The sequence below is a fragment of the Mustela nigripes genome, chromosome 7 (genome assembly GCF_022355385.1).
Source record: "Mustela nigripes isolate SB6536 chromosome 7, MUSNIG.SB6536, whole genome shotgun sequence".
In the NCBI taxonomy this organism is placed as follows: Eukaryota; Metazoa; Chordata; class Mammalia; order Carnivora; family Mustelidae; genus Mustela; species Mustela nigripes.
The window spans coordinates 66,300,958-66,313,601 of NC_081563.1; the positions used below are offsets into that span (position 1 = coordinate 66,300,958).

The 12,644-nt window shown below is 38.4% G+C and overlaps 1 protein-coding gene across 1 annotated transcript in view; it reads right to left on the reverse strand.

Annotated features, from left to right (window-relative positions):
• The window catches only part of CFAP36 (cilia and flagella associated protein 36), a 32,520-nt gene extending 27,594 nt beyond the window's left edge, over positions 1-4,926 (reverse strand). Inside the window, exons 1-3 of the mRNA XM_059406050.1 lie at positions 4,600-4,926; positions 1,739-1,803; positions 907-1,008 (exon numbers count right to left, since the gene is read on the reverse strand). Of these exons, the coding sequence (XP_059262033.1) occupies positions 907-1,008; positions 1,739-1,803; positions 4,600-4,714 (282 nt within the window). The 5' untranslated portion in view covers positions 4,715-4,926. The remainder of the gene's footprint in view (positions 1-906; positions 1,009-1,738; positions 1,804-4,599) is intronic.
• Positions 4,927-12,644: the final 7,718 nt, after the last annotated feature.

A 12,644-nucleotide genomic window follows, 5' to 3' on the forward strand; every position in this document is an offset into this window, starting at 1 on the left:
TAAATATGTTACAAATACGCATAATATCTATTTCAAATCAGCACTGCAGAACTAATGAGACAATAAAAGTAGTTCCAGGGGTGCCTAGGTAGATCAGTTAACTGTCAGACTCTTGGTTTCGCTTCAGGTCATGGGTTATGAGATGGAGGCCCATATCTGGCTCCATGCTCAACACAAAGTCTACTTGGGATTCTCTCTCCTCCTCCCTCTGCCCCTGGCCCCTGTATTCTCTCTCTCTTTCTCCTTCTCTCTTCCTCTCTCTCTCCCTCAAAATAAACAAATAAATAGATCTCTACAAAATCTACACAATTTTAAAAATAAAAATAGCTCCAAGGGAAGGAAGCCCCAGGAACTGTGCACTATAAAACTGCTAAGATTAAAAAAGAGGCAACTGATAAACTGTCAGAGATCTATATAAATACAACAGTAATACATAAATAAAACAATAGAACAGTGTATATAAATAAAAACTGTGATCTATCCTAGTTCTGCAGTCGAAAAGTTCCTTTAAGACATTAGTTCATTCATGTCTCAAATTTTTTTTTTTTTTTTTTTTTTTTTTTTAAGAGACAGAGAGAGAGGGGAGAGGGAGGGGCAAAGGGAGCAAGAGAAAGAATTCCAAGCAGGCTTCAGGCCCAGCAGGGAGCCCCACATAGGGCTTGATCCCATGACCCTGAGATGATGACAAAAGCTGAAATCACGAATGGGAACGCTTAACCACCCGGTGCCCCACAAATTATCATTTCTTAAGGTAATTATAAAAAGAACCCACATGTGATGAATTAGCTTTTTACTCATACAACGTCTAAAATAGTATCCTTCGACAAACAAATATAGCAAATTTAAGTGAAACGCTGGGCATTTTTATTAAAACTATATGTTAGCAGAATGACACAAAAGCAGAACCTGTGATGTACGGGTCTTTGCAAGAGGAGAAGTGCATGCTTCTTGAAACTGATCTTCATTAATTCCAATTTCTTTGAGGTAACTTTCTAACAGCTTTTCAACCTAAAAAGAGAAAGTGTAACTTTTCCAATTTACATAGAAAAATCCGAATGACAGTTTTCATGTTAAGTGTCAGGATAATCAAATGTTTGCTTGCAATTATTAATCTACATAAAATTATACTATACGGCAATGACAATGTCTTTCACCAAAAAACTCCACAAACAATGGAAAGTTAAAATTTCTGCAGAGAATCAAATGAAATTTTATTTCCTCTACTTGAAATAACTGGTCAGGGTCATGACAGTCAATGGGGTACGACTCTTCCGCTACTCAGAGGCATTTTTTAAAAATCACAAGACAACCATGGCAAATAACTAACACTTATCTAGACGAATCAGCAGATTATGAATAAAATTTAAAGATTAGATGCAAGATCCCTTAAAATAGTTGTCCTAAATTCATTTCTTAGATTCTAGAGTAGAAGAGATAAGAAGTCAAAAGGATGAAATGCTCAGAGATGCCTTAGGGCCTGATGGAACTAGAAGTACTATTAGGGTAGACTGGATTTTTTATTTTTTTTTTTTTTAAGGAGGCTCTATTCCCAATATGGGGCTTGAACTCACAATCCCAAGGTTAAGAGTCACATGCTCTATAGCAGAGCCAGTCAGGTGTACCAAGAATGGATTTTTTTTAATTAAAGAATTTTAAAATGGAAAAAGTCCATGTTTTTAATTTAGAAAAGCTAAAATTATTTTAATTACTTTTAATAATCAATGGAAAAAATACTCACTAGTTCTTTGTATTCCTGGTGAATCTCTGTATAGGTCAATTTGCTTTCTTCTTCATCATCAAAAACTAAATTTAAAAGAAAAATATTACTGTATAGTGTACAAAATCAAATCATTTCATTAATGCAAATATAAAAGTGTACTCATTACATCTTACAATAGAATTCTCATTCTTATAACCTAGCTCTTCAGCTTTGAATTCTTGAATTAAAAAAACTCTATGTGCATATATATATATACATGATATATACATATATGCATATTTGTAATAATATGTTATATGTATAGCATATAACAGTGTTAACTATAAACAAGTTTCATGTTTGTTTATAGTTTCATATGTAAGATCTATTTCATATGTAAGAAAAACACTAATTTGCTACTTTCAATAATAAAAGGTAACAATTTATAAACCTTTAATGTAATATTATTAATAGTTTTTAAACATTAATTCCTTTTACAACAGACTCCAGATTATGTTATCATAATTTGCTGATATAAATTTTACTGTAAGTGACTAGGCCATTTTTGCTCTATATAAATCAGTAATGAAATTAAAATAAATAAAACCAAAACAAATGTTTACTCAATGATCATATGTATGAAACAATGTGGATTAGAAAGATACATATTCCATCAAGAAATGATAATTAATTAGGGAAACAGGCCAAATTCATGAATTGTTAACAATAAACTTTTAAAAATTCCCCCTAAATGACCCAAAATGCAAACTAACTTCTTTAATTTTCTACTTAAAGCTCTTCAATGACTGTTCTTTGACTAAATAATAAATGCAAAATCCTCAGAAGGCCAGACAAAAATTCCAAGTCTCATCTCTTGTCATCCAAAACCCAAACTTTGCACTCTTAACATACATCAGTACTTGGAATATCACCATACATAATACACACCGTGCTTCAAACTCCTGTACATTTGCTCAGGTGTTCCTAGAGTTTTCTGCCTTTACCCAGTCCTCTTCTCCCAACTATTATTCTTCATGACACATGCAAATGGCACATTCTCTAAGACTTGCCACCCACTCTCAACTCCTGGGCTGGTTAGATCCCTTCCTCTGAACTCAAAATAGAGCCACATGCCCTCCTTTATTATAACACCTGCCAATTCAGATTTAAATTCCATTTACCTGCCTGTCTTCCATACTAAATCATAAACTTCTCAGCCACAAGGATTTTGTTTCATTCCTATTTCTATCCCCAGCTTCTGGCCCACATACACTCAATAAATGCTTATTGAAATAAATGCTGATATCACAGGTTGTACAAAACTAATCTTTAAAGACTAGCACACTAACAACCTAAAGTCACTTTAACACTTATTTCAAGTTGCAATGGGATGTTACTTCCACCTCTACTGGCATCTGCTCTGTGTAACACTGGGCATACACACAATACAGCAATAATTTAAACTGTTTCTAGTTAGTTCTAAAATCAAATTACTACATTACATGTGTATAAAGCTGAAGATTACTGCTTCCCTGTGCTACACAGTCAGATGTATTACTACTGAGATGCAACCACTTTTGACATTTGGGGATTAAAAAAGGCAATGCTTTAATTTTTTTTTTTTTCATTTTAGCATTTAGTCTCAGAGGGGTAAATAGAATGAAAGAGTGACATAATTCTTTTTTTCTCCCAAAGGAGGTCAGAATTCCACATGCTTCATCTGGCTCAGAATTCTAAATTCTTAAAAAGATCACAAATAAAAATTATTTTAAACTTCTTTAGAAATTACACATAAAAACAATACTTAAATACTATCTGGATTTTTATTATGGCATAATTTTGATTATGGTAATGAAAAGATTCAGAGGTCAAACTAAAGTTTATCTTTACCAAATTCATGGACCCTTAGGGTTGAAAGGACTCTCAAAAGCTCATGGGGTGGGGGAGGCTCATCCAGGATAACCATTTGATGGTTATCTCCATTAAGTTGCTGTCAAATCCATTTAAACACTGCTACCCTCTGGGGAACTCATTACCTTCTGAGATAGGCTAACTTAACTGGGATACATTCTGCTATAGCACACTTCCTTCAGAGAAATTTGTCTGTGGCTTGAACGCATTAACCCTAGCTCTATGCTACTGAAGCTTACAAGTCTAAACCCTCCAACATAAGGCAGATGTTCAAATGATTGAGGGATATTGCTACCCTACAAGTCCTGCCTGCTAAACACCAATGGTATCGTTGGGCATTCATTCATATGACATGGTTTCTAGCTCCTTTTCCATACCTGGGCTCCAGTTTGTCTCGGAGAACTGAACGCAGAATCTAAGCGTGAATGATCAGGACCCAGAGGTCCTTTGCCCTCACAGGGAATGTTAGGCCACCTTTATATACCTTAGTTGTTACAAGATACGCCCCCTCCCCATTTTTGGTATATCCGAGAGTCGAGAGTAAAGGCAAACATGCCACTGGGTCGCCAGCTCTGGGCCTGCTGGAGTAACAGCGTGCGCACCCTTTGCGGTTAACTGTTAGATCAGGAAGGAACACTAGGCAAACTCATCTCTCTCCCCAGTCTCTGCGGAAATTGCTGAAGCCCACCCAAACAGGGCACCTGCCCAAGGAAGAAACGTGCAGGGTAAGGTGAGAGATCCAACAAAGGATGGAAATCTAATGATTTTCGGATGTGTGCTTGGGCCCAAAGAAAGGGGAGTCCCTGTCTTCAGTTCCATGAAGGAAGACACTGACGCAGTGACAGCAATACCTCCAACAAACCAGCTCTGAACCTGGCGGACAGGGGTAAGACCTGAGAGATGAGAGATGGTTCGTGGTGACCACCTTCTGCCGATCGCTGGCGAGAGAGAGGCGAGAAAGAATGGTCGGTTCGGGATCTGGTTTTTACCTTCACATTTCTGCTCCACAAAGTCCAAGATGGGGATGGACCAGTCCGGGCCTCGCAGGAACCCAGCGATGCTCTCCACCACCCATTCCACCTCATCCTCTTCTTCCGCAGCCATCCCGCTCCGCGGGACGCCGCGGAACCCTAGGCCAGACCCCCAGAGCCTGCGTAAGGCCCTTGGGCCGTAGGGGGCCGAGAAAGAATGGGAGAAGAAAGAGTGGTCCCCGCAGTAGCCCTGGTACGGGGACGAAACCTACAAACCAGTAACGTAAAATGGTCGCTATGGCAACACGCGCAGCCGCCCAGGACAGCCTACCGGAAGTGAAGCCTGCTTGGCCGGAGCCTGCGATCTCAGAGAGACGCATTTGAAGAACGTTTCCGATTGGCTGGAAAAGGACCGTACCTAATCAAAAGATAGCCTTCCGCCCATTGGCCCGGAGTTGCTAGGGCGGAGAGCAAAACTGTAGCCATTGGCTGGAGGCCCTAGCAGGACTCGACGTTTCTTCTTCCAAGCAGTGCGTGCGAGCCAGGAAATGGCGCAGTGAGGTACGCGGGATGACGGGTCTTACTTCTGTGAGGGCTGCAAGAGCTTCGGTTCGCCGTTGTATACCCTCCATTTCAGTGCCAACCATTTTCAAACCCACTGGCCCAATAACTTTTACAATAAAGGGGTTGTTTGAAAATACAAAGCCGAGCTTTGCTGATCGGCTCTCTCTTTCTATCTCATAGTTCTACCGGTTTCCTCTTTTTATAAAGAAGTTGCTTGGGGGCATCTACGGGGCTCAGTGGGATAAAGCCTCTGCCTTCAGCTCAGGTTATGGTCTCAGGGTCCTGGGATCTGGTCCCACATCGGGCTCTCTGCTCAGCAGAGAGCCTGCCTTCCCCCGCCCCTGCCGCCTCTGCCTGCTGCTCTGCCTCCTTGTGACCTCTCTCTCTCTCTGTATCAAATAAATAAATAAAACCTTTAATGATGGTAAAATTTACCCCCCCCAAAAGTTGCTTTTTATGGTTTCTAATGAGTCTAGAGACCACAAAATGCTATTCAACTGTACTTGGAATTACTTGGCATCAGTCTTCTTCAGTCTCTTCCAGGTGTATCCACAAGCTCTTCTCTCGTTTATTTTCTCAGTATTATTCCTGAATTTGGGCAGTGTGGATTTCCTCAGGCCTTGGATTTTTCTCATTTCAAAACATTAATTATTTCAACTTTCACCTCAAAATGTAAGGCTTTTCTTTGTATTCACTACTTTAGGATCTTAGACCCAGTGTACTCATACAGTTTTAACAAAATATATTGAACATGTTCATCATGAAATAACACAAGCTCAACAGAACAGTACACGTACTCAGGGCAGTGCATGTGGTTGTGCTGGTGTAAGAGAAAGAAGACAATGTGAATGTGTGTCATGCATTTTACCATAGGTCACTTTGTTCAATCAGGTAGTGTTTTTCCCATTTCACAGTGGTGCAAAGCATTAGTCATCTCTTAAAAAACCATGACTTCTTATTTTGGCAGTTTTATTACTTTTTAGCTACTACATGTAAACAGATTTTTGTATTGAAGGTTTATGTTGTAACACAAGAGACCAAAATAGGTAACACATACACACATAAACATATATATACACACTGTACACACACACACACACACACGTAAACATGCACACATATCTACATTACTTTTACCATAGGGTTGATAGGGGTTTAATTATAGAACACTTATAAAAAGCACTTGGGGGGCACTTGGGGGGCTGAATTGGTTAAGCAGCGGCCTTCAGCTCAGGTCATGATCCTGGAGTCCCAGGATCAAGTCCTGCATTGGGCTCCCCACTCGGCAGGGAGTCTGCCTCTCCCTCTGACCCTCCCACTTCTCAGGCTCTCTCTCTCTCTCAAGTGAATAAATAAAATCTTTGGGGGAAAAAAAAAAAAGCACTTGGGACCATGCTTAGTAGTTAATAAATGCTCAATACTTATTAGCTAAGACTGTTAAATATATATATATATATATAATCTAGTTTGTTTGTTTGTTTTAACATCCTGCAGCATGGGAGTAAGGAACCATTCTTTTTATTTTGCCTTTCTCCTTTCACTGCCAAATCATTTGTGTTCTTCATGACAGTTCTGCTGAAATCTGCTTCTTTCTATCCTCGATCTGGGAACTGAGCCTGTGCCTTACAAAGGGGTTATAAAGTCAAGTCTTCCTCTTTTTAAAGATGTATTTACTTACGAGAGAGAAAGGGTGCACGCAAGCAAGCAGAAGGGCAGAGGGAGAGAGAGACTCTCAAGCAGACTCTGTGCTGAGAATGGAGTCCGACATGGGACTCAATCCTATGACCCCAAGATCATGACCTGAGCTGAAACCAAAAGTCAGATGCTCAACTGACTGAGCCACCCAGGCACCCCTGTAAAGTCCAGTCTTAACAGGATGACTGCATTCCTCCAGGTTTTTCAGGGACCATGTGAGTAATAGCTGCTCACATTTGTGTAGTGCTTTGTAGTTTACAAAGGTATTTACATCTGTTTGATTCAGTGCAACCTTGAAAGCTAAATAAAGATGGTATTAAGATTTTCCCCATCTTATAGGACTGCTAGGTTGCTGCAACGAAGTACCACAGACTAGGTTGCTTAAATGAGAGATTCCTATTTTCTCACAATTCTGAAGACTGGAAGTCTGAAATCAAGGTGTCAACAGGGTTGGTTTCTTCTAAGGCCTTTGTCCTTGGCTCCTAGATGCTGCCTTCTCATTGCGTCCACATGGTCTTTCCTCTTTGCCCATCTGCATCTAAATTTCCTCTTCTTATAAGGACATCAGTTGAAGGGGAGTCAGAATATGATATCCCAAAATATGCCACTTTCAGAATATTGATTATTTTGAGCTAAAATGAAGGCAACTGAGAATTCTCTGCTCTGTCACCATCTGCATGAAAGCAGGGCATAAATTTCCCATGAGAAGAGACTTTCCCTGGGAGAGTACCAGGAAAAGGAGAGATGAGGAGAGCATTCTTATTACTGCAGACAAGGAGTCAATGATGAGATGAGTTTGCATAAACAGACTTTACTAAAATAACCCTTACCTTACATTAAACGATCTTTGTCCCTCCACACATATTTCCTATTCACTTTTATACAATTAATGTACTCAAGAAGCCCAAATCCCCTTTCCTTTGTCTAGTCACTTCTCCACAATTTATCACCCTTTGTTTTAAAGGTACGTAAGCCCCCAAGTCTGTCTGCCCTTTGACTTTTTTCACTTCTTTTCTGTGAAGTCCCCATGCTCATACAATTTTATTAATACTTAAAGTTAAGTGCTTTTCTTACCCTGTTACTCTCTCCTGTTATTCTTTAGTCAGTTTAATTCTCAGGCCCCAGCTACTAAACCTGAGAGGGTAGAGGAAGAGGTTTTTCCTTCCCTCCAGAGTCACACTGGATTAGGGCCCCTCCAGCAATGACCTTGTTTTAACCTAATTACCCCCATTAAAAGGCCCTATCTCCAAATACAGTAAAATTCTTATGTAGGGTGTTAGGACTTCAACATATGAATTTGGGGAGAACACAACTCAACCCACAACAGGTGGGAGAACCAATACTTTTTCAGGTCAATCTTCTTGCCCAGGTTCAGAGCAAAGTCAGGGCTTATACTTCCCTGTACGTAATACATAAGCAACAAGGCACCTTCCAACTTTCACTTTATAATGCATCACAGAAAATTTTCCTTATCAATGAAAATATTTCTGCATGATTCTTTTTAATGTTATTTAATGTCTTAGCTCAGGCTGCTATGACAGAACAGCTCAGGCTGCTATGACAGAACACGGAAGACTAGGTGGCTTGGAAACAACAGAAATTAAAAAAAAAAAAAAGAAAAGAAAGAAAGAAACAACAGAAATTTATCTCTCATAGGTCCGGAAGCTGGGCAATCCAGCAGATTTAGTGTCTTTGGCCAGAGCACACTTCCTAATTCATAGATAGCAGTCTTCTCGCTGTGCCCTCAGGTCTAAGGCACAAGGGAACGCTCCTGGGATCCCTTTTATAAGATGCTAATCTCATTCAGGAGTGTTTCATCCTCATGACCTAATCACCTACCAAAGACCCACCTCCTAATACCATCGCATTAGGGGTTAGGATTTCAACATACGAATTATAGGGGTACTCATGATTCAGTCTATAGCACCTACTTTCCCATTGTATAAACAGAACACAGTTTAATTAAACAATCTTGCACTATTTAGAAAATAATTCTATAGTGAGCACCCTTGTAATTAAGTCTTTGCACCTAATCTTTATCATTTTATGAAGATGAATTTCTACAAATAGAACTGCTAAATCACATAGTTTGCAGTTTTTAAAGACATATGTACCCATGAAGGTTTTTTTTTAAAGAGAAAGTAATGTGCATTTTGCAATAATCATGGTTAAATGCTAAGTAATTCTTATCCTTTATATCCTTGAGTCTACACATCCATACACTTGCACAAATGCATCCCAGATACTTTGGAAAATGCTAATTTAATCAAAGTGTGACCAGAGAAATGTGAATTCTGGAGAAAGCAGGCTCTTTAATCTCATTAATCTCCAACACAATGCTTGGTGTTAAGAGATCCACAGTGAATATTTGATGAATATGTGAATGATGATCATAATATATAATGCCTCGGATTTGCCTAAAAATAATCTTTTCTTTTTTCTGACCCTGGGAGTAAGAGTAAAGGTGTGATTATTGACAGAGCAGGGTTTTTTTTTTAATATTAATGAAACATGCTTGCCATTCTAGGTCAGATGGCTTAAAGTTATTATCAGGAATAGGCTTAAAAATATCTGTGCAATAGAAATGCCATCTTCATATGTAATTTATAGAACATTTAAAACATCAGTAATGAACTATCTAATTGCTACTCTAAATGCTATGATTTCAGCTTTCAAGTAAAGAGAGCAGAAGAGAAAGTCACTGCTTTAATCCTATAAATTGCTTTTATCCTGACTATGGTAAGACTTTTAGAAGTTAAAAATTGTAGGTTCTTTGTAAATATCTTTTCTTGACTATTTGGTCTATTTAACAGCAAAGGGATAGAGGAGGTTTCCATGGGTTGGCAAATAAATAATTATCTACCATATCTTCAAATTCTCCAGTGAAGCCTCAGATTTTTATTACATGTGCAGATGTGGTATCACAGAATTTTCATTCTCTTTTCAATGTCTTTTTTTTCTATTCCTCATAGTCTATAAAACAAAACAAAACAAAACAAAAAAAAAAACCACAGAAGCTTGATTTAAAGTAGCAGCAAAGAAGGGGCATCTGGGTGGCTCAGTCAGTTAAGCATCTGACTCTTGATCTCAGCTCCGGTCTTGATCTCAAGTCATGAGTTCAAGCCCTGTGTTAGGCTGGATGTGGTGTCTACCTAAAAGAAAAATTTTTTTAATAAAATAGCATCAAAGAAATAAAAACACAATGACTTTCCAAATAATGGCTAAATACATGCATTTGGCATAAAATGGCATAGCTTAAAAACCTTTCTTTACTTATGGAGTTCATACTGTTTGCCAACCACTGTGCTCAATACTCAGAATAAAGAGCTCTGGATCTGGTACATTCTAAATTCCAAGTGCATGACAGATGGCTTATTTTCATTTCATCGCTAAGTGTTCAGGGTCTTTTTGCGGCATTTCTTCTTTTTATTTTACCTCCCTTTCTTTATTCATAATGGGAGTTTTTCTCCACTGTTTTACTTGTATGTGTGTAAATAATTTTCCTATCTCTTTTCCCTTTTCTTTCCTTCTACCTTTTATTATGCACTAAGTTGACTCATATTTGTTGCCCATGTATTTACTCACCTATTTCTCTGTTTTGTTTTCTTCTATTGCTGACTTTGGGGAGGGTAACTAATTTATAGAACATGTTTATATATGCCTTATATCTGGTTTTTGTTCTCCTAAAAGGAGCTGCAGCCTAGGTTGATGGCCTCTAAATTTTTTTGACCAGTAAAAAATTTTCAAATACTCCCCTTAATATGTAAATATATATTTACCAATGAAGTACATATATGTACAAATATGTATGATATATACATGTATACACAATTGTATAATATACACAATTGTATAATAGAGAATTTTAAAAACAAAACCTGAAAAAAATTGAAATTAACAAAGGGTGGGATAAAAATATGTAGGTTGAAATTCTGACATGTTTTCCCTGAGTGTCAGTGGATCATCTTGTGCACCACTGTAGAAGCCCCTACTTCAGATTTGATAAACTTGGTTGTTTTGTCTTCTCATCATAAGGAAGCCACTGAGCATCCTCTTTGCTTTATTATCTTTTAGAATATTCTGGGAGAAACAGTAAAGTGAATTTTGAGAGTCATCTTTGGAGCCCAGCACACTGAGATCAAGATTCTTAAACAAAAAGGGTAATAAATGCCTCTGGCACCTTCAGAATAGATAGCACCATCCTAACTGGCAACGGTGCTGGTTTGGGAGACAGGAGGGAATCAGCTTAATAATGGAACATTTCTTAAAGATGGCAGGGAAACGCTCTTTTATTTATTCATTTAAAAATTTTATCTTGATTGCTTTTTTGGTTGGAAAAGTAATACATGTGCATTGAAAAACCCTCAGACATTACAGAATTATACAATTAAGAAAGTGAAAGTCTCCTATGTTTTCCTACCACCTAAAGAAAACCACCATAATTGTGGGGTTAGTGACCTCCAGATTTTTTTTAAAGATTTTATTTATTTATTTGACAGACAGAGATCACAAGTAGGCAGAGAGGCAGGCACAGACAGAAAGAGAGGGAAGCAGGCTCCCTGCTGAGCAGAGAACCCAATGTGGGGCTTGATTCCAGCACCCTGGGATCATGACCTGAGCTGAAGGCAGAGGCTTTAACTCACTGAGCCACCCAGGTGCCCCTGGCCTCCAGATTTTTTAAATGCACATGTTAACATGTATTACTGTCATCTTCAGCCAAAATGAGACCATTCCCATTTATACACGGTTTTTACTTCATTTTTCCAAGGGTATCTTTCAATATCAATACAAAGGGATTGTTCTTTTACATGGATGCATAGTATTCCATTATATAGGGATATCTCTATATATTGTCTATGTTCGTGTCCAGTATTTTGCTCTTATAAACCATGCTACAATAAACATTAGTGGACATGTATTTCTGCATTCTTGCCTGAGTGGTTTCAGAGAAGAGAAGTGGAATTCCAGGTTTAAGGATATGAAACATTTGTGGAACATTAAAATTTTCCCTCCATATTACCAAATTGCCCTGCAAAAGGCAATACCAACTGACACTCCTGTCAAAAGATTATGTTTTTATTTATCCACACCTTTTCAACACTAAAAAGTATTAGTGTTTTGGTGATTTTTTTTAAATCTGAAAACCAAAAAATATTTACTTTTTTAAAAAAATTTATTTGAGAGAGAAAAAGAATGAGCAAGTGAGCTCAAGCAGAGGAAATGGCAGAGGGAGAGGGAGACACAGGCTCCCTGCTGAGTAGGAAGCCAAACGCAGGGCTCCAATGCCAGGACCAGTATGATCATGACCTGAGCCCAAGGCAGACATAACTGACTAAGCCACCCAGGTGACTCATTTACTTGTTTTAATTTGCCTATGTTTATTGTTAATGAGGCTGTGGATTCTTTCATATGTTCGCCAGCCATTTATATTTGTGAGAGCAGTGATTCTTTGCTTTGTTTCTATTTTTAACCTTTTATTGTACAGATTTACAAATATACACAAAAGAAGCACCATGCTTCAACAGTTATTAACATTTTTACAAATCTCAGGCACATATCATTTCAAATAGGAGTACTTTCAAGTAAGACTGGAAAATGTCATTTAGTGTCCTTTGACCCAGGCGCTCACCTCAAATTCCTTGGCTAACCAGAAGAAGTATAAAAGAGTAATGAAAGCCAGCCCTAGGTGTCCTGCAGCCTTGAAAACCGAGTTACTGATTCAGGCCACCAGATGGCAGAACACAGGGAAAAAGAAAAGGAGGGGAAGAAATCCACACCTGCCAAGACCCAGCTCCAGGATGACC